We start from the raw sequence: 23,590 nt of genomic DNA, 5'->3' as shown, positions 1-23,590 counted from the left end.
TCAGCGCAAAGAGGAGGCGTGTTCTGGCGCAAACGTTCCCTCATGCTATTTTGCAGGTTTAGAAAACAATTCCGCCAATGACCGAAAAAAAACAAAACAGTTTAAAGTCAGTGACGCGTTGCGCATGTTATTCATATGCTATTTTAAGGGCCATAATCAATGTAGCGTGTGCACAACGTGCATACACTTTGATTCTCTCATCTACACACAGACACAGCAGTTATCATTTTTGCAAATCATACATTATTACGATAGATAGATAGATAGATAGATAGATAGATAGATAGATAGATATACATATTTATTATAAAAGTGATTTAGCTTACACATTTACCCAAATTATCATACGCCTATTTAACCGAAGTTAATTTGGGTTTGTTTCTCCATCCCCAACGTCCCTGACGAGAACGTCGGTCTCCTCGGCTGTGAACCGCTCCTGGCGCGCGCCTGGCAAATCCGCCGTTATAATAGGAATCCGCCATGGAACAAGCGCGCCTGCTCTTAAAGGAGAACTTGGTAACTTTTTTAACTGAATAAAACTGTCTAGAAATCATTTGGATGGTTAAACAACCTGTTCTGGTGATATTGGTGACTTTCCCCGCTCCCCCCAGCGTTCCCAGGCGGAAAACCAACCTTGCAACTTGCAACACTACCGTCCCGGCAAGTTAGAAATTGGAAGTCTCGTGATAAGCGAGAACTAGAACGAGAACGAGCGCGAAACACAAATTGCTTTACGGCAATTCGACATAAACACACACGCATGTATGATGTATTACCAGATTACCCACCTCGGTAGACATAGCTCCACGCGATACAGTTGGCTTGCTCCGATCAAAACAAACGCACATGAGCAGCGGTAGAGAGGGGGAGGAGGCCGCCGCAAATGAGTTTTTTACGACTGTGTTGTGAAATATACACCCCCCCACAGCTGTAGGGGGAGCTCGTGGGGAAAACATGCGACAACAAAAGGGAAAATCAGCGAAGTGACAAGAGTTCGCTAGAGTTACCGAGTTCTCCTTTAAAGGGAATGTGAGATGACGCTCTGATTGGTTTATTTCACGTTACGCCCAAAGTCAAGTCAAGTCAAGTCAAGTCATCTTCATTTATATAGCGCTTTTAACAACGTAGATTGTTTCAAAGCAGCTTCACAGAGATAAACGTATAATTTAAGGTAACAGAGATTGTTTTGGCTTTATAGCAGAGTTAAGTTATTTTCCATCTAAAGTTAGTTTTGATTGATTTGCTTCCGTCGCAATGATCATTTGTTATTAAATTAGGGGCCGCTAAGACGACACCATTCCCTCTACACAGACTTTAAACGCGAACCTGTGAGAAACGCTGATTGCGTTCACATGCGCATTTAGAATGGGTTCTATAGTTATGTGCATTTGAAAATATGCAGGTTTGGAATTCCCTACAAGCCAAGCCTAAACAAAGTACTTGTCTTTCCTTATAAATTTTGATAAAGAATTTTATTTTGTTGCTTTGGGGTAGGAACGCGAAACGAATTTTCCCGACAACGCCTTATCTGTAGAGTGGTAAAGGGATCCTTCATAGGGAGAGACTAGTTGGCACTTCAGCACTGCGTTGTCATCGGTCCAGGCAAAGGTCCTTCGTCAGATCTGGATACGGCCCGGATCCGGCAGGCTGCAGGAAAACCTCGGGATAAACACAGACACTAAAATTAGCGTAGATGCCATTCTTCTCATGATGTAACGAGTACATCAGGATTTATGGGAAGTGTTCCCGGTTCCGGCTGACCTAATCTATGCAGCCTAACATTAAATTATAGAAGTCTATAATGTATTATGTGAATGATAGGTCAAAGAGATGTGTCTTTAATCCACAAACCACACCTATGAATAATGAAGCTACTTCAGACCAACCCATTTTAGATTTGCGTCGGGCGCAAGAGTCATTTATCCCGCCGGTATAATAGCAACAGCGCCCAAGACCCGCCCACAAAGTTACTTGTGTTTCACGCTTGATACTTGCGTTTCAGACCGTTAAAATAGGGCCCAGAATCTGCCATACCTAAATTTACGACAGGAGCTGCTATTGCAATGAATGCTACCTTCCTAATTAGTAACACAATGCTTTGATAGCATTAGCATAGCATAGCATATCACTTTCTGAATGAGTACAGCTATATAAAACACTTAACATATATCTGTTCTCAAACTAAGCTCATGTTCCTCTCGTCATGGTAATTGTTTGAAAAAAGAAGTCCCAGCCCAGTTTCAGATAAATTTAAGTTTGTCCAAATTAAAAGAAAGAAGTTCATAACACTCAAAACAATGATACAATTCAGATTACTTAAAAGTGTCAGTTTATTGACTGTCATTATATGTTTTCTAACATTGGCTCTACTCTAATCAATTAATTATTTTGAGTGTTAGGGTTTACAGTGTGGCATCACTGTGAAAAAAACAAACATTTTTGGAACCTTTAGTTTTAAGAGTGTAATTCTTTAAGTGGAAATAATGACATAAGAGATTTTTTAAGGATATAGAAAAGCTGTCTAGTTGTGAACCTGAAATGTATAAAAAAGAAAAATATGATCTAAAGGAGGACAATAGGCTTAAGAGACCATGATGGCATGAGAGAGGAGAGGGGAGGGGAGGGGAGGGGAGGGGAGGGGAGGGGGGGGGGTATAATTAGGGGGAAGAGAAAAGCAGAGCAAGCAGTTTGTCGAGGAAAGGCAGAAGGAGATGGAAGGATAATGGGATGTAGAAACTGACACCCAGAAGAAAGGGCTGGAGAGAGATGCTATAGGGGGAGACGTATAGACGGATACAGCAGAACCAGTGGGGGAGTGGGGGGCAGAGAGAGGGAAACTTAAGCTTTCTGGCCATGATTTTCCATCCCTAAAGGCATTCTGTGGTTTCTAAAAAAAGCCCTGTATATTTGAAGTATTGCGTCACGTGACCAGGGCTGTATTTATGAATCAAAGAGTATCGTGATGTTCTGAGGGAAAGACAGAGAGCGAGAGAAAAATAGAGACAGATACCGTGCGCAAGACAACAACTGTTGTAAAGAAGACATGCATGGCAGAGAAAGTTTGATTGAAAGAGGGAGGGCAAGAATGCCAGAGAGCGAATGAGGAGGTAGAGTGAGTGAGTGAGAGGGGGGAGCGAAAGAGAAAAGGCAGAAAGCAACAGGCTCCTTTATTCACACAGAGAGACACATCTGACTTACACAAGTCAACTGAGCCGCTCTCGTTCGCTCAGTTCAACCCTTCACTCCAGACCTCCGTCAGGATCACCAGATCAGGTAAGCCTGATCTCCACAGCGCTGAACGACACAACACACCACAGTAAAGCAAGTCTTAGAAGAGTTTTCTTTCGATTCCCAGCGTTTCCCCCCAGCGTACAGCTCATAAAAGCGAAAGAGACCGTGAATGAGAAAGACATGTTAGAGCAGGAATAAATGTGTGCAATTCCTGCGTACAGTTTGAGTGTGATAGTTTTGGCGAGTTTGAACTGAAGACAAGATTAGAGGTATTGGAAGACACAGCAAAAAATGTCCTTTTCAACGACCGGTTTCATGAGTTTGCCTTTGGTTGTGAGTCTGTAACTTTTTGTCACTCAACTGGATGTGACATCTCAATGAGGCGAGCTGACGGCGTCTTCTTATCAAGATCATCGAGTTTAGACTGAAACGGCTTCAACCTGATGCTAGGAAATGACTGACTACTGAAGTTCTCAGAATTTCACCAGTACACTAAAACATGTTGCTAAAAGGGTTTCTCTGCCTTAAAGCATTTCAATTGAATGCAACAATTCAGACGATCTGATGAAGGCATTATTTTAGTACAGGAATATCTCGAAGAGTGTTGTGTTTTTTATGCCACAGAGATGAACTCATGTGTTTGAGGTGACTTGTTCACATGGTGTATCACTGAAGATCTGGTCAGAAAAGAAATCTGAAGACATGAAGATTTGTTATGAAACGATTGTGTTGGTATATCCTTATCAAAACAAGCTCTGTTTCTCTTTTAATTTTGTCAAATGGTTGTTTAACCTTTACACACACTTACTATATCCACACAACAATAGGCTTCTGATGAACGCTGTGTTTCGATTTGACTGTAATGACGCAATATTCCTAATCATAGTCTCACATGCACAGACAGATTCGTGTGTGAATCTTCTGGATGGCTGTTATAATTCAATATATATATTTATATAAATTTTTTTTTGCTTGATGGCCTTTTAAACAAGTCAATCACAGTGATAAGGGTTGTTATTTTTTGATAAATAGATGCACTTATATTACAGATGGGACCTTGTTAATAACGTTGTTGAAGGTTACATAAACACCTTAAACTGGGTAATTATCCAAATGCAATGGAAATATTAAAATCAGCTGTTTTGAATATCGTAAGTGATAAAATGTTTGTGTTGGGATTGCTGTAGCTTCCTTACTGGAAATATGTCATGTGTTTGTACAGGGAGGTCAGGAAAGAGCTACTCTATAGCCGTTCATTCAGATGGGAAGATCAGAATTGAGATCACTTTTAAATTTCAGTTTTGTCCTAGACAACAAAGAGATAAATGGAGGCCAAAGGAAATTTTGCTCCTGTGTGTCAGATGTTTTTAACAAATGTAATTTTGAAAGGAGACCTACAAAATGGCTCAAACTGTTCTCAGATTTGCCAAAATAACTCAAATTCTTCCAAGACCAATTTCTTTAACTCTGCTATTCACATACACAGCTAGCGGGAGCGTTCTAAAGTTGAACAAACATTCTTCTAGTAACAAAACATTTGTTCAAAGTTCTGGTCTTTAGTAATAATTTAGCACATACATCGTTCATGGAACGTTTTTACCTGAAACGCTCAGTTAGATGTTTGTCTAACGTTTTTTAAATTATACTATTTGTTTCAGAACATTTAGAGAACATTTAAAAGTAACAATCCCATTAATGTTTGTGCATTATGCTAAAATAGAATGTTCCCTTTAACATTCATATAACCAGATTTTAAAAAATATATATCTTTTTTTTTTTTTTTTTTACATTCAGAGAACATTCAGAAATAATGTTTCTGATAACTGAATGGGAACGTTCTCGGAACATATTTTTGTTAGCAGGGTGCTCTCTCTCACTGTATAATACAATAATACATAATGATTCATAATTGCAATCTCCAGTAAGTCTCCCAAGTTTTCACATCTGAGCAGTGAAATCTTCCCCTAGGCTCTTGAAAATGAAGATGGCAATTATCCAATGGCAGTCAGGCTTTGCAGCCTCATTGGAGATCCTTGTACGTTCCACTTTTTATTCTTTAGTTCTTTAGAAAATCATCCATCTACTAGTGCTCTAAAGTTCCCAGAAAAAAACACTAATCTGAAGAAAAGGTGCTTTCAGGATACATTTTATTTTTAAGAGTGCAGACTAAGCAATGTCTTATCATGTACCAGCCACATATTTAATGATCTCCAAAAGCATGAAGAAGGTCTTCGCTCACAGACTCGTTCTTGTCACGGCCTGCTGCGATGTGCGCTGCTGTAACTTCTGGGTTTCATGGGTTTTCGTCAGCATTTATTTGGCTAACACACACTTTCAGAAGTTGTGCAGGGACTCTCCAGAAATGTATATATTTAGACCTGCTTTAAACCAACTTTTACTTAACAAAACTTTGGTCACCACAGTTGTATTTACATACATATAAAATCAGGTATGTGCATTCCTTGTGTAGCTGTGGTTTATATGCACACTGAAAAGATCCAAGTAAAATAGTGGAATATATCATCAAGAATTTACCATATTGTCCACAAAATGCCATATATTGACAAAAAAAACCACCATTTTAACCACCTGTAGTTTACATGTACATTATAGTCAATTAGACAATTCATCCAGGCTTACAGACGTCATTATCTCAAAGGTTATACGACTACATTTCCTAACCAATATTTTTTGACGATGTGATTAACATTAAAAGTCATGCCCTGAAACCCTCATCATTAAAGCTGAGCTGACTTTAAATGTAGACATGTTCATAAATAAACCCCATCAGTAAAGCAACATGTTCGACAGTCCGCTGTAAGTGATAAACACACCTAGCTTGTAAACTGAACATTTCTTTTAAATTGTGTTTGTGAGGAACAATAATCAGCGCATAAGTGTGTGTGTGTTTCATAGATCATCAGTCAATCTGTCGGCGCAATGTCTTGAGCTCTGCTCGTCTCACCTGTCAGGCTGGCGTTGTTGGTCTAGCCTAGTTTTCTTAAACACATTGCAGTGTTTGTGTGTGATTGACAGAGAGAAAGAGACAGAGAGAGAGAAAGCACTGTATTTAAATACTTTAACTGCACCTCCCTCAGTTTCTCATTGTTCTCAGCTTTTTGTGAATGATAGTTCCTTCAGGCAGAGAACGCTGTCTGTCTCTCGACTTCTCACTGTCTCTGCTTGTCCATCAACATATACTGTGAACACACATATAATTACCCTAACCTTACCATAAGCACAAACCTAACCCAACACTCTTACAAATAAAGCTTCTTAATTGGCATTTATGCTTCCATGAAGAACCTTTAACATGCATGGAAACTTTTCAATGCACAAAAGTTTCTTAACAATGGAAAAGAGTTCTTCAGATTAAAATGTTCTTCACACTGAGAAATAAATACAAACTGTTCTCTGGAAGGTTCTTTGGGGAATAAAACAAAAGGTACTTTTGTGGCATCACTTTGAAAATCCCCCCTTTTAAGAGTTTAGCCAAAGAAGAAAGCATTTCATCATTTTAGAATAATAAATAAAAGTAAATTATGAAGATTTTTGTCTAACTTCTGGAATCATTCTTTCCACACACAGCACATGATGTACATGTAGCACCTGATATAGGAAACTGAGCAGGTAATACAATAGTGAAGCTCACTGCAGCTGGCATAATTCATGGAGAGGACATTCATAATTCATGCAGAAGTTGTGTAGAAGTGTTCTCCATATGCGCTGGCAGGCTGTACGGGCCGGTGTTAATATGTTACGGCTGCCGCATCCGCAGTGCATTTGGATTGATTATTTGTAAGAAAGATGGTGAGAAATAGAGAAAAGGAAACATACAACGGTTGGTGGAGATGCCAGAAAGAACAAAGAAAGTGACTCGAACCATTCGGAATTTTAAAAACTGTTTACATCCGGCTTATTAGAGAAATATGTTGGGTTAAGACATAACAGATGACATGCTTATGAGTTAAAAACTGTCCAGACATTCTTGTTTATTTTAAGCAGAATTAAGTATTTCCATAAAAATATGTATTGTTTGGTTATATTAGTGCAGTCAAATCGATTAATCGCAATTAATCACAAATAAGAAAAGTTTGTAAGTATATGATATGTGTATGTATGTATGTATGTATATATGAATGTGTGTATACAGTATATGTCTTGTATGTGTGTGTACTGTATATGTATATATACAAACTTTTAGATGTGATAAATCACGATTAATCGATTTGACAGCACTAGTTTATATGACATATTTATAAGTTACAATTTTAACATACATTTAATGATTATTCAAAACAATTCTCAGGAGTGAAAATCTGAGCAGTTCTGTTTTTTTCTATAAAGCAGTTAAACTTAATACGTCAAACACAATCCACACAGTAGTAGGCCTAAACAAAGATGTAATTTAGCCAACTATGTGTTGAGTGTGTGTGAGTACCTGGCCACAATCTCAATTAGACGTGACCTCTGACCCACACTCGTTGCCTCAGGCACTAAAAGGTGACTACAGCCGTGACCTTTCCACTTCTTGGGTCAACCAACAGAATCTGCTCAATATAACGGCACCATTGTCTGGTTCATATTCAAAGCAGTTGTCATCTGTGTCAGCACTTATATAATACCAACAATGTAACTCTTTACGAATGCAAAGAGATCATTCAAAGCCCTGGTTTTGGAATTAAGCCTTTAGAAAATTCTGATCTAAAGTGAGAAATTTGATTATAGGAATACCCCAGCAAACGAAAATAGTCTAAGAAAATGAAAACATTGTTTTTTGAATGTTCTCTCATCATTCAAAATTGCCTTTGCAAATGTATTATGAAACATTCCATTTTATTATTCATCAAATGTTCTGGGATTGTTAGTTTTGAATGTTCTCTGAAAGTTCAGAAACAAGTAGTAACATTTAAAAACTGATAGACGAACATTCAACTAACATTTAAAGGGTAACTAAACCCCTGGTCAGAGCCTGATTACACCCACTGGCAATATTTGAAAAACTGTAAAAGTGGGCAGAGCCCAGCGGAGGGGGTGCGTGCATCTGAGACGCGTCTCTCTGTAGGCAAGGACGTGGTTAGCTGGTACCCTCTGACGTCACAGGGTACCACAACTTCCAATAGGAAAATTCAACTGCAGTAGCCACCGTTCAACCTGAAAATGACTTGAATCAATGAACAGCATTTATAAAGCCCTAGTTTTACAGATCATTAACTAAAAAAAGTTGTTTTAGGGTTTAGTTACCCTTTAAGAAAAAAGTTCCATGAATGATGTATGAATACCATGTTTTTAGAACATTATTAAAGACCAGATAACTCCGAATGAACGTTCTATTAACGTTACTGGAAAACTTTGAGAGAACCTTGAGAGAACGTTAGCTAAAGTTCGGCGAACGTTCCCTGTTGGCTGGGCAGTCGATGCTGCAGTGTCAGACATACTTTTTATGTAAGAACTCAAATGCAGATGTGAAGTAAGTACTAGGGATGCACCGATATGAAAATCTTGTCCGATACCGATAACCGATAATTTGTTATATTTGAAAGCTGATAACCGATATATTGGCCTATAAATCCAAATTTTTATATAATTTTTGAGAGTCTGATTACAAAAACAAGTCTCACCATTAAAATCGCTGTACCAAGCACACAATTATAATATTCTCATTCTAATTGTATGTAGCCTATTCATGGATTTCATCCGGTCCCTTTCCACAGGTGTATTAATCAAGCACAATGCAGTCTGCATTCATAATCTAGGTGCTTGATTTTATACACCTGTGGAAAGGGACCTGATGAAACCCATGAATATGACAGACTTGTGCTGTGCATGTTGCATTTGACTGTATTTTACTTTTTTGAAGTGATTCCAATCATATTTCAAGCAATTCAAAACCATCATGGCAAACAGCTCGCATCTGAAGTGTCTCAGCTGATGGAAATAATCCATTATTTATCGGCTTTAATATATCGGCCAGATTTTCTTATTGGGCCGATAACGATAACATTAAAATATCGGCCGATACCGATATGGTGGCCGATATATCGTGCATCCAAATACTCAAAGGGGACAATATTATTTACAAATGACTGTGTTATTAAATAGCTAACTATATTAATATGTTGATGGCTTAAAAAGAGATACTTTGAAGATTGTTTAAGCTTTTTGAAAATACAGTGAAAGTTAATGGGGTCCAAAACAGCCCCTTCATTTAGAACTCAATGACTTGAAATTGAATTGAAAGGAATGTGGGTGAAAAATAGTAAATTATGACATTTTGTGCTCAGAATTTTTGGGTGAACTACAGTATGTTGTGGTTTACCCTGTTCGCTTTACCAGGACATATAATTAGAGCTCTGTACTAGTGTCTACTAACTGTATGAGGCCATTAAGAATATTTACACATATTCTGACCACTTTTTTACAACGCAGCCAATGACATAATGACGTTCATAAATTTAAGTTATTGTGCACCAACAGTGACCAAATGCATAAAAATATTTTAGAGGGAGGAAAGTCTTGTGCTCCAATTTATTAGAGGATGGAAATTTAAGCCATTACCTGCATCTGTACGTTTCTGCTTTAAGTTTGAAGCGGCGAGTGTAAAATTTAAAGCCTCAAAGAGTACACATGCTGTGAATAGAGTATAAAAACATTCATGAGCCGTCTCACACCTGCATGCACTGGCATTTAAAAATTCCACTTTTATGAAATATGTGACTCAGAGTCTCAGTTTTGACACATGCACGCTTGTGTACAATAATGGCCATCTGTATTTGGTGAGCCCATGTGAAAATCCCTGTCTTGCATATGTGTGTTAATATGTCTGTGTTTTAATGCACCACATCCTTTGGTTTGAAGTTCACAACCTCCCTCAAGGCACCTTGATTTATGGCTCATATTTCAGCAACGTAATTATTCCCTCTTAGTCCATGTTTTTCCAGACATGTTTTGCCTTAGTGGCTGTTCATGGTTTCTTCGGGGGAACTGCAGGGCTCTGGTTGAGGTGCCAAACTCCATTCATTAGCACACATCAAAGACACGCCGTCTCCAACCTGGAGCAATGTCAGCGTGTGTCACACATGGCCATGACCAGCTGAGGTGGACCTTTATAAAACCCACGTTCAAAGTGACATAAAGACCTTGTTTAATGTGAACGAATCATTTCATTTTGAAGTGTTGTACCCAAGAAGCACTGCTCAAATCCAAAGAGAGCAGTTCATAAATACAGTAAATTTTTTCATGTGTTCATTTACTGAGAAGTTTGCTTTGATGAATTCACACATTCTGTGCCAGGGTATTACATATAGTGTGTTATAATGTAATATTCCACAGAAGTTAAAATGAAACCATGCAGTTTATGTGTCTAAGGCAATTGCGTATTTTGTTGGCAAGGAAAGCTAATAAAATGTTATCCTAACTCTTTTATTATGCACTAGACGTGGCTGGCCGAATCCAAAATGCCATTTTTACAGCTAATTGGATGTTCCTACACAAAGTCATAAATTAAGGTGATTCTATGAGGACTTCAGAGCAATTAACAGTCTGTAAAATTGGCTATGTGTTGTGTGGCTTTTGGTTTGCATTTACAGAGTGCATCACTGACAACATTTAAACCTCATTCGGCTCAAGAAATTGTTTAGTAGACCTTGGCGTGTGTAATTTCTGTGCCTCTATAGCATCACAAAATGCACAAAGAATTACTTTTCACACAAGTTTCTGGCACTGCCAATGTCTTCAATTGGTCGGACAAACAGAACCTCATACCTACGCCATGAATTCGCCATGAGCCAGTTTTGCTGTATTGGGCTGGTCTGGATGCTCAAAAAACAGACCAATATTGATATAACCGTAATATCTTTACAGTTTTCAGGATGGCAGCCGACAAATGCACCCATGAGTTCATATTTACATTAGGCTGTTGATCAAAGACAATTTGTTAACTACCAGACCCCAGATATTTTTATATTACATTTTAAAAAATGTTACCAAAAAGTTTAGTATATTCACAAAATTATGTTTCATGGGGTGTGGTACTTTATACTTTAAATCCAAAGCACAATTCATATTTTAGGTAAGGAGGGATTATCTATTTAGACACGCACGCACGCACGCACGCACGCACGCACACACACACACACACACACACACACACACACACACACACACACACACACACACACACACACACACACTTACAATTGGTCATTGAGCAGACACTTTTATCCAAAGTGGTTTACAGATGCAATTCTCATGCCAACAATATTTGCTTTTTCTAATCTTTTTTGCAATATCCAAGTTTCAGGAATAGTAGTACACAAGGTAGAAAGAAGAGTAGTAATTGTCTTGTTTATTTTAGCTTACTATTTGTTTTTTGATGAGAAGAGGTGGAACCATGCCCATGTTGGCATCTACCTGTTTTGGCTAAATTCTACCATAGTGATATTAAAGGGATCTTTGCACCATGACCTCGAGCCAAACACCCGGCCAGAAGCCTTTTTTCCCTTGGTCAAACATTATTAAAGTTAGAGCTTATTTAGAGATATCAGCCGGATGGCTTAGTGCAGGTGCTAATGGATCCAAGGATGTATCTCGTAAATTACCCCACTCATAATGGCCAGAATGGTACCAAACTTCTACAGTAGTACAAATAGGTTCTGTACTCATAAAACGAGGCATTGGAAAGTTTGTAAGTACATCAGGAGTTTATTTAAATAACACTTGCCTGATGGCTCATGCTACCGCTAACCCGGACACTGACGTCACTTCAGTGATTTGGGAAAAGCATGTAAAAGTCCTGGCAGAAAGCGATGCATAAGGATGAAGTGTAACGACGCCCAGTTCAAGGAATGCACTAATATTTTGTTGGTAGTACCAGTTTGCAACAACTATTAGTTAACACTAAGTTGTTAACACTTCGGAAAAAATAATAATTCGTTGTTACACTTCATCCTTATGCATCGCTTTCTGCCAGGACTTTTATGTGCTTTTCCCAAACCACTGAAGTGACGTCGACGTCCGGGTTAGCGGTAGCATGAGCCGTCAGGCAAGTGTTATTTAAATAAACTCCTGATGATACTTACAAACTTTCCAATGCCTCGTTTTATGAGTACAGAACCTATTTGTACTACTGTATAAGTTTGGTTCCATTCTGGGCATTATTAGTGGGGTCATTTACGAGATACATCCTCGGATCCATTAGCACCTGCACTAAGCCATCTGGCTGATATCTCTAAATAAGCTCTAACTTTAATAATGTTCAACCAAGGGAAAAAAGGCTTCTGGGGGGTGTTTGGCTCGAGGTCATGGTGCAAACGACCCTAGGTTGATTTTACTCCGAACCATCCCTTTAATTCGTACCCCAAAAATAGTAAAAATGTATTTGAAATCCAGAACTGGAATTGATTTTCGACTTCCAACCCTACCAGAAAATGAATGCATTATCAGTATAAAAAATAAAATAAAAAAAACCCCTAAAGGATAAATAAGGATTAATATTATGCTGGATTCTACCAATGCTGCTAACAACCTTGAATTCGCACCACTGTTGCGCAGTTATACGGAAAATGACAGACTTTCAGTAACAGTTTTGTCAGAAGGAGGTCTCAATCATGTTTCAGTCAGTGTACCTGCAGTCTCTAGTAGGTCTTGATGCTTGGCTGTGTTGTCCATCTGTATGACGTGGGTGATCATGTGAGCTTCAATGTCTGCACTCCCATTGGTAGTTCATGTATTGAGTTGAATGAAGTTAACTTTGTGATATCGCCGACTGTCTCAGCTCCTCATGTTTCTATGTCAAACTCTCATTGGACATGAATGACTTTGTGTTTCTGCAAACTGCTGTCAGTGTGAATGCCAGAGTGACCCTTGCGTTTCATATAAAGAGGGGAACAGGTTGATGAGATGATACATTTACACATCATTGGTTACAGTAACAGTACACTCTTCAAAATAAAGGTTCCATAAGGGGATTTTCACAGTTATCCAACTGAAGAACTATTTTGGAACCTTTCAGTGAACAGATCGTAAAATATGGAAGTAAAATAATGCCAAATGTTTTTAAAACAAAAAAGCCTGTTGAATTGCACTACTTGAAAAAAAATGCATTGCATAAAACCATGCTTGCATTTTAATGCATTGTATTTTTAGGGCTTGCATTTTTATGGGCTGAAATTCAGCATGGTTGAATATTTAAGCTGTGAATATTTCAATTCAAAACATTTCAAACACATTTTCATTATTAAAAATTAAATAATCCATATTCACCTTTCATATTTCACTTCCAAAATATTCAAACTGATTCATATTCAAGTTTTTCCTTTGAGTTTTCCACGTACAGACGACACCATTATCAAAACGATCCCCATTCACACGGATCCGCATACGACCAAAATCGCTGTATTCTGCTGCCAGGCCATTAGATGATGATGAAACACTATAGACTAAACACGAACTACACATGTGCATGACGTCATAGTCTCCAGAAATTTGCATTTCCCTTTCGAGAGCGGTCACTTCGTATTGCGTAGCTAATACGCAGTGGGGAAACTCCTTTCCTCGAGAAAAATTGAAGCAGCTGCACAGCGAGCTCAGCAGAGCGTCTAGCTCGCCCATTGGCTGTGCTGCAGCAACTGCTCACCCTATGGCGAAGCACCTCTGACATGCGAACCAATCAGGCGACTGTGCGCCAGAGCACGTCAGAGCCCGCCAGAATGGGCGGGGCTTTTGGCTATAAAAAGCCTTATATTTTGCCATGATATCAGATTTTATCTCCTTCAGCGACACTTCACCTCTGTCTCCTCCGAAGCCTTCGCCATGGAAACAAGCAGTCTTTGGCACCCTCGCCCCGACTTGTGGGCCGCTGCAGTCGGCTGATCTTAAGTCACTTTCGCTGAAAACTGCTCTCCTGCTGGCTGTGGCATCAGTTAGCGAGTGGGAGATCTGCAGGCGCTCTCTGTGAGCCCTTCCTGCTTGGAGTTTGGGGTTGTTGACTCCAGAGTGTCCCTCAAGCCAAGGCATGGATATGTACCTAAAGTGCTCTCAACTCCGTTCAGAGCGCAGGTTATTACATTATCAGCTCTTCCACCCTCGGAGAATGATGGGGAGGCTAATTTTCTCTGTCCCGTCAGAGCTCTAAAAATTTACCTGGAGCATTCTGCACCATTTAGGCAGTCAGAACAGCTCTTTGTCTGCTTCGGTGGCTGCAACAAAGGGTCTCCGGTCACAAAGCAGAGACTTTCTAGATGGATAGCGGACGCCATCTCTCTAGCATATGCCTCGGTGGGTCAGGTTTGCCCCATAGGCGCTAGAGCCCACTCTACAAGAGGCATGGCCTCTTCGTGGGCCTGGTCTACTGGTGTACCAATTCAAGACATGTGCGGCGGCCGGCTGGTCCTCGCCATCCACATTTGTGAGATTTTATAACATGGAGGTTCCTTGCCTGCAGGCTCGAGTCCTCTCAGTATGATTATTAGACCCGACGGTGTCCGGTCTTATCAGTCTAACATATTACTGTCCATAAGCACAATTGTCCTGGGACTTATGTTATAGAGCTAGCCTGGTTCAGGTGCTCCAGCCACCTTATTCATGAAACCCGACTCAGGTCCGGTTACTGTCACTTATGTTGGGTTTTTTATTATGGCTTGTTTCTGTGAGCCTTGGGGTGCTTCTCTGGGCTCCAGTGTATTCAGCCAGTTGCTAATAGTGCGGCATGTTACATTGCGTCCCCACTGCGTATTAGCTACGCAATACGAAGTGACCGTTCTCGAAAGGGAAAGTACTCGGTTACTAACGTAACCTCGGTTCCCTGTACGAGTATTGCATAGCCTGCTGCACTATTGCAATCTGTCAGAGTTTGTCGCTTCAGTCGATTTAAACCTGATATTATGGCGAAATAATGGGCTCTTTATAGCCATAAGCCCCGCCCCCTTCGCCATAGGGTGAGCAGTTGCTGCAGCACAGCCAATGGGCGAGCTAGACGCTGTGCTGTACTCGCTGTGAAGCTGCATTGTGTTTTAAATATAGGCTTCAATATTTCTCGAGGACAGGAGTTTCCCCACTGCGTATTAGCTACGCCAGGGGTGCCCAATCCTGCTCCTGCTGATCGACTGTCCTGTACAGTTTGATTAGGGTTGGAGATGAACTGTGTAGGACAGTCGATCGGCAGGAGTAGGATTGGGCACCCCTGAGCTACGCAATACCTGTTCCCTACTCTCAGGGAACCGAGGTTACGTTAGTAACCGAGTCCGTTTTGTTGTTTACACGGAGACCGTTATCAAAAACTTGCACTTTGAAATCCTTTTTCAAAAGTTTGCGGTTTCAGGCACCCAAAACGCTGTTGTCGTGTAAATGAACGGCCAAAACGCATGAAAAGTTTTACGTTTTTAGTTGAAAACGGTGTTGTGTTAACAGCCCCTTAATCTAGATCACACAACTTTATGGTGCTGCAAAGGACATTTGAAGTACCTTTATTTTTTAATAAACCGAGGCAGATTTTCCTAACATGAATAAGTAAGTAACATTAATGTTTTCAGTTTTGTCCTTTAGAATAGATCATGGATCGATCCATGTGTTACCACCACAAGATAAATATTTCCATCATATTACCTCTGTTGACGCTGGTAAACCACAAAAGCAGATGCTGCCAGGCGCTCGTCCATGAAGGCACATTGAGACAGGACACACACAGGCTCTTCTGTTGACAGTGTAAAGGTGTGCACCCTACCGAGGGCCACAGGAGACACAGACCCTACAGTCCATCTGGAGGCTTAGATGAAAAGAACACAGAAAGTAGAAACTGAGCATAATAGACCTTAATAGCTAATAAGTGTAGCCTATGTGTGTGGAAAATGTCTTAACCAGCATTTTTTTTTTAAGTTGCCAGCCACCGCCAGCATTTTTTTTTATCATTTTCACAAGAATTTCATGACCCCCAGGATATTTTGTTGTATGAATATCTGAGCAATATATTAAAAGAAAGAACAGAGCCTCCAGTTTTAAACAAAAAAAACTTGCTTTATCGTTCTAACTTCATGCATTCTTTTTTATATAAACTGCCTAATTGATTTTATGTATCTTATGCCTAATTTTATGTATGTCTATTTATGCAACTGCCTACTTGAATATGGGCCTCCTCGATTTGAGCAAAAAGCTGTGAAAAAATAGTCTTTGGCAAAGACTATGTGCAGTTCAGATTTAGAATGATGAAGTAGATCGAGTCCTTTAACACCACCAAAGCTTCACAGTCCTGTAGCTCGTCCTGGGTCGACATTTCATTTATTGGTCAGTTTTGATTTATATGCTGTTTAATGTTGATGATTGTGTTATTTTACATATCAATCTGCTTACAAATGCTATTGCTTGTTTCTGCTTCTTCTTCACCTGTGTTTTGATCAGGAGATTCTGTACTCTTCTGTACATATAACAGTAAAAAAAAAAAAAAAAAAAAAGGAATAGCCGGATATTTCTGTCAATCGTTGTCTCATAAATTATGGAAATTTCCATCGATGGCGGGGAAAGAGTTAATAAAGGGGCTAAAAATGTTTTGTAAAAATATATATATCCAGTCATGAAACTGTAGATTGCGCAGACTGACAGGTCTTACATGTAATCACATCATTAGCGCATGGCACAAGCTGATTGGCCTCTGCTGATCCTGCAGCCAATATGATTGCTTGCTCAACATTTAAAGAGTCTGTATAATTCTTTCCTGTAAGCTAGTCCTGTTATGCGCTGAACCCCTCCACCTCCCCCACCTCCCCCAGCTCCACCTGCCTAGACCTGCTATGGTTTTTATGTATATTTATGCAGCAGCAGCGTAGCAGATCTACTCCACCAACACCAAATACATGAACATTGGCATATTCACTAACATGCTAAAACTATTCAGAGAGTTGCCATGATTGAAATGGGTTTAGGATTGGCTACTGTTATGATATAACAATATAATTATTTACATTTACATTCATTCATTTTTTTTTGCAGTCATATTTATGATAATTGTTGTCAGCAGGATGCAGAAGTGAGCTTTCAGAGTTTTCAGCTGTTTCTTGTATTGTCAGGGATTCGGCTGTCCGGATAGGGTTAGGATTAACAAAAGTCTTTCCATAATATAAAAACAAACATGTGTAGACATACAATTGCATAATAGATTAAATAATGTCTTGTTAAAAAATGCTACCCAGGTTTTTATAAGGGTTAGTTTTAGGGGTTGTGTTTGGCTACGGTATAACAGATGTGATGTATGGTAGTCTGTGTGTAAATACTGGGTTCATTCTGCTGACGAGTCATTAACCCGTATAGGCAGTTCTCCTGCATTGCTGCTCATTATTTTAACATTTTACTGCTGGAAATGAAACCTTTGCATTTTATATGCTGCAGAGGCTCATTCACCACACACACACACACACACACACACACACACACACACACACACACACACACACACACACACACACACACACACACACACACACACACACACACACACACACACACACACACACACACACACACACACACACACACACACACACACACACACACACTCACTCTCTCTCTCTCTCTCACACACACACACACACACACACACACACACACACACACACACACACACACACACACACACACACACACACACTTTCTCTCTCTCTCTCTCTCTCTCTCTTTCACACACACACACACACACACACACACACACACACACACACACACACACACACACACACACACACACACACACACACACACACACACACACACACACACACACACACACACACACACGTACACTACACTCACACGCGCACGTACACACACTCTCACACACACTAGACTACTCTTCTCCTTATGCCCAATGTGTATCTAATTAATGAGCAAGTACTGCACAAGAGAGGAATGTTTCATTCCTTCCTTTGCTTTTTCCACTTTCGTTTACTCTTTCATTCTCATTTTCATCACTTTTTTGTCCTTAATTGTGAATTTGTTTGATTTGATAGTTTTCCACACAAAGCTCTCCCCCCTAACTTCTTTCTTTCTTTCTCCAACCTTGAATTTTTTCACTCTTTTTGAAAACACATCCTCATTGTTTTCTTTCTTTCGTCCTCTTCTGTTTTTTTTTTTAATGATTGTTCTTCTCATGGCTTTGTTGAAAACATCTTGAAGACTGTCATCTCGAATGAGATGAAGAAACCGCTGAAGACGAAAACATGTCAAACGGGGATTTTCAGAGGACGGCGAGTCAAAGAGGGAGCGATAGGGGAAGATTTAAGGAATTCAGTTTGGGGGAATTTGTGCCTTTAATAGATAATAAACAGGTCGTATATGCCAGTCAGTAGAGCACATGAGACGGTGAGGTGTATTTCTCTCTCTCTCTCTCTCTCTCTCTGTGTGTGTGTGTGTGTGTGTGTGTGTGTGTGTGTGTGTGTGTGTGTGTGATCAGAGCAGGACTGAAACATGGCCATTCTGCTCAGGCCTCACATGTGGAACAGTTTACTGAAGCTCTGCTCCAAAATGAACAGAAAGCAACAGACGGCAATTAAAAGAGAGACAGACACAAAGAGAGGGAGAAAGACTGAGAGAGAACAGTCGACTCATAAGTAGATTGAACTTGTGTCTTAGTTTAAATCGAAAAATGCAACCAGGTAATGTACCTTTAAAGTAAAAACAATATGGAAACTCCAAACTGAAAGCATTGTATGCAAAACAGCCGACTGTAAACGTGATTCTTTAAACATGCAATGCATTACAGTCATGTATGTGGGTTTATGAACATTTGTGTTTGTAATCTGTGTGAGGATATGGAAAGTCAGCTTGCCATTTATGGTTTGTTCTCTGTAAGTTTCCATCAGTGGTGATGGAGGCAGAAGGAGGGGTTTGTGCCCTCCACCCTGGGCATGTGGCAGTCGAACAGAGGCAGCTTTATTGAGCTGTGTCTCTGATTTAAATCATATGGCATCGCCTGGAATCACTTCATGGCTTGGAGGCCGTTCAGATGAATGCCCCAACAAGAGACTCGCTCTGTTTCTCCCCCTCATTTCATCTGTTTTTTGGCTTTCAATTTCTTTCACAGTGTTTCTCACTAAAACCAAACGGCGTCATGTCTGTTTGATTATGCTGTTTCGTCTTTATATCTCTTCAAGGTCAAATTGTTCATCTGTCAAAATCAGTCGTTCAAAATCCAAAGTAACACTTACTTTTATAATGGATGGATGCACTTTTTTTGGGCTTCACAAATCTCAGGTACCATTCACTCCCATTATAAAGCTTGGAAGAGCTAGGATATTATTTAATATAACTCTGATTGTGCTCTAAGAAGAAAGTCATATACACCTAGGATGGCTTGAGGGAGCAATTAATGGGATAATTTTCATTTTTGGGTGAACTAAGCCTTCAAGTAATGAAACTCAGTGGTTTCTTTCCCTTATTAAAAACATATAAATTTATGTCATGTGTTAGAAGTGATCTGTCGTAACTGGTTTAGGAGCTTCAAATGAGCCATGCACTGCATCTGAAATCACATACAGTAAACTCATTAGGTTTGAAACTTACTTTAGGAGCATTTTAAAAAGTATGTTCTATTAAGTATAAATGTGTGCAGTATGAATGACATCCCGACATACTACATTCACCATGTTGTCACTGTCATGTGACTTACTGTGTCAGTTGCGTTGTGTCACTGTCATTCATAAATCCTCTCCTGTGGCCTCATGGGATAGTAAAGTGTCCATCAGTTGCACACTTCAGAATCTCAGCAGAACTAGTTTCATTTCATTTCATTTCTCTACTCTTTTATCATCTAAATTACAATTTTTTTCCCAAATTTTTTTTCTTTGATCAGGCAGGCGGATTTTCTTTTCTTTTTTCTTATCCAGCTCAAATCCATTTCATTGTTTACAGTTTAAACAGCAGAAAACCACATGAAATATGGCTTTTAAAAACCCCACTCCAAACCACATTCATATGTAGTCTGAAATCAGATTGCAATTTGAGATTCTTGGAAATGTCTTTCAATCTGAACGGTCAGATTGGATTTTTTTCTTCTTCCGCCATTCAGTTCGCAACATCCTGCACAATGCGCAGTAAAGAGTGAGCAAAAAATGTGTGAGTTTAGGAACAGTTGTAGATGGCATATTTTATGGGAAAATTTCAATTTTTCCAGAAAACAGGCATTTTTCATTCTGCACCGCCATCCACAAACCACTGTCAGATATAGACAGTTCAGAATCTGCATTATTCTGCTTTATATGTTAATAATGTCCAGTATTGTATAAGTCTTATGTTTGATATTTGACCCTTTTCCTTTTTTTTTATGAGAAGGCATTTGTGCTGAACTGTTGTAAATAGTGCATAGTGGCCAATTTACTAGATCATGCTAACAAAAAAATAATTGTTTCCCTCTTGTGTTTTTTTCCAGGCACCTGTTGGATTGTACATCAATTTTGGATCACTTGCTGAGCTCATCTTCCCTCCAAACCAGTGCTACGCAAAACAAAAAAAGTGTATAATGGATTTACGGTTAGCGCATAGAGTTTAGTAAAATAATTCCTTTAATAAAAAGTGCCTGAGTGAGAAGTGAGATAGTGGTAAGAGACAGATAATTCACCATCTCAACGATAGCACCATCTTTGGACACTGGAGGAGCGCCATCATCAAAATGGCAACCAATAGGGAAAGGCCTGTGAGTCACATGACAGGGTTCTACCCCTTTGCCTTCAGCTCAATGAGAAACCACTCCCCCTTTGATCTCCTGGCCAATGGCAGCCTCTTTGGACGATTTGGGGCGGACCTTCCCAAAGAGATGGCAGCTCTGTGTAAGTAGCTTTCATCTTATGAATAACTACACACACTGAAACTAATAGCTTGTGTCTGCAGTAGCACAGAAAATCTATTTATTCTTTTCTTATGTTGCTGATATTGTTTTCATATGTCATAGTCTTCAGTGTCACATGATCCTTCAGAAATCATTATAATATTCTGATTTGCTGCTTAAAATCAATACATTTTCAATGTTGACAACCATTTTTGCTGCTTAACATTTTGAAAACTGAAATCTTTGATGAAAATATTTTTCAAAAGAATATAATTTTTTTAAATAGAAATATTTTCTAACAGTTTAAATGTTTAGGGTTAGGTATTAGTTATATAAAAGTATTACATTTACATTTATGCATTTGGCAGACGCTTTTATCCAAAGCGACTTACATTGCATTCAAGGTACACATTTTACATTTTGTCAGTTCTTGCTTTCCCTGGGAATCGAACCCATGACCTTGGCGTTGCTAGCACCAATGCTCTACTGTTTGAGCTACAGGAAAATTATTAATTTCTTTATTTTTTTAATTGAACTTTTTCAGAGTTTTATCACAGTTTCTACAAAAATATTAAGCAGCAAAAACTATATTTGCAAAGTTTGCTTTGATAATTATAATAAATTAATCTTGAGAAGCAAATCCTCATATTAGAATGATTTCTGAAGGATTATGTGACACTGAAGACTGGAGTAATGATGCTGAAAATGTTATAATATATTCACATAGAAAACTGTTATTTTCATATTTAAAAAAAGTATTTTTTAAATAAGTATTCATATTTAATATTTAATGTAATACTATTTCACAGTATTGCTGTTTTTTCTGCCTTGGTGAGCAGAAGAGACTTCTTTCAAAAACATAAAAAAAAATCTTAATCATTCCAAACTTTTGACTTAAAGTATATAAATATGGTTTTGGTATAAGGAACAGCACAATATATGAGGCTAATATATAAGATTCATCCAGTAAAGTGTGATTTGAATTTGTGCAGTTTGCTTGTGTGATTCAGGGTTTGTTCTTGATGTTGGTCGTGTTCAGACACGCACATCTGCTGAATCAAGCAGACCACATGTCAGTCACCACCTCCTGGAATAATCCAGCTGAAACACGCACACACACACACACACACACACACACACACACACACACACACACACACACACACACACACACACACGCACACACACACACACACACTCACACGCGCGCACACACACACACACACACACACACACACACACACACACACACACACACACACACGCGCGCGCACACACACACACACGCACGCACGCACGCACGCACGCACGCACGCACACACACACACACACACACACACACACACGCGCGCGTGCACACACACACACACACACACACACACACACACACACACACACACACACACACACACACACACACACACACACACACACACGCGCGTGCACACACACACACACACACACACACACACACACACACACACACACACACACACGCGCGTGCACACACACACACACACACACACACACACACACGCGCGTGCACACACACACACACACACACACACACACACACACACGCGCGTGCACACACACACACACACACACACACACACACACACACACACACACACACGCGCGTGTGCACACACACACACACACACACACACACACACACACACACACACACACACACACACACACACACACACACACAAACACTGGCAAATTCAAATCCTTTGAATAAACAAAAAATGTCCATTTACAGGCAGGAAAGAGTGAAAGGGCATAAACCACTAAACATCGACCTGAACAAAGATTACATTTGAATGAAAAAACACAATAAAAACACACAGGAAGTAGCGGATGTTTGACGTATCATACATGAAATACTGCTTTTGTTTTCATGATGAGAGACAAACGTATTAAAAGTAAAGTAGTTGCATCAACAGCTCTGTAAGTACCGCATGAGATTATCTCATTATGTGGTGCCTTCATACACACACGTCCATTAATATGAGATAACATCTACTCATCCCTCAATCTATCCTTTCTTCTTTCAGAGTGGGAACAGACAGAGAGACAGATGGGCTAGGCGGGCGGGACAGGCTGTTTCTTTTGCATTACAGTCAACAGAGTGTTTTAAAGCCTTCACCATCTTAAAAATAAGGCCAGAAGCTCATGAAAGTGTGCAATGCAGATATGAATAATGATCCAACCCACTTTCTACCAATCTAACACTTTTAACACTGTACTCAAGAGCTAGATTCAAATGTATGGGCCACTAAACTGTGTGTTTATATCTGAATAACAACACGTTCACTGTAACTGACTTTCTCAACATTTTTTCAACCTGTTGCAGTATTATGACAGTAGTTGTGATGAAAAAAGCAAACTAACCATAGAAGAAGACAGTTTATGTTAATGCGCATGCATATAGTGCCCCTTGTGGCAGCACTGAAAATGCATCTATCGCATAATGCAACAATGCAAAAACGGTCTCGGTCACTAATGTAACCCTGGTTCCCTGAAGGAGGGAACAGGAGACGTTAC

At 39.5% G+C, this 23,590-nt stretch overlaps 1 protein-coding gene across 2 annotated transcripts in view; it reads left to right on the top strand.

The window, feature by feature from the left end:
* The first annotated feature begins 2,978 nt into the window (after positions 1-2,978).
* Positions 2,979-23,590, top strand: part of rargb (retinoic acid receptor, gamma b) — a 64,748-nt gene continuing 44,136 nt past the window's right edge. The window contains exons 1-2 of one of the 2 annotated variants that reach the window (XM_082156490.1): positions 2,979-3,273; positions 20,642-21,038. In XM_082156490.1, coding sequence (XP_082012616.1) covers positions 20,882-21,038 — 157 coding nt within the window. In that variant the 5' untranslated portion in view covers positions 2,979-3,273; positions 20,642-20,881. The remainder of the gene's footprint in view (positions 3,274-20,641; positions 21,039-23,590) is intronic. The other variant, XM_082156489.1, reaches the window with a different exon arrangement.

Source organism: Leuciscus leuciscus (assembly GCF_965113295.1).
Source record: "Leuciscus leuciscus genome assembly, chromosome: 23".
Lineage (NCBI taxonomy): Eukaryota > Metazoa > Chordata > Actinopteri > Cypriniformes > Leuciscidae > Leuciscus > Leuciscus leuciscus.
The sequence above is the reverse complement of the archived record's forward strand: the minus strand, read 5'-3'. Positions and strand labels throughout refer to the sequence as shown.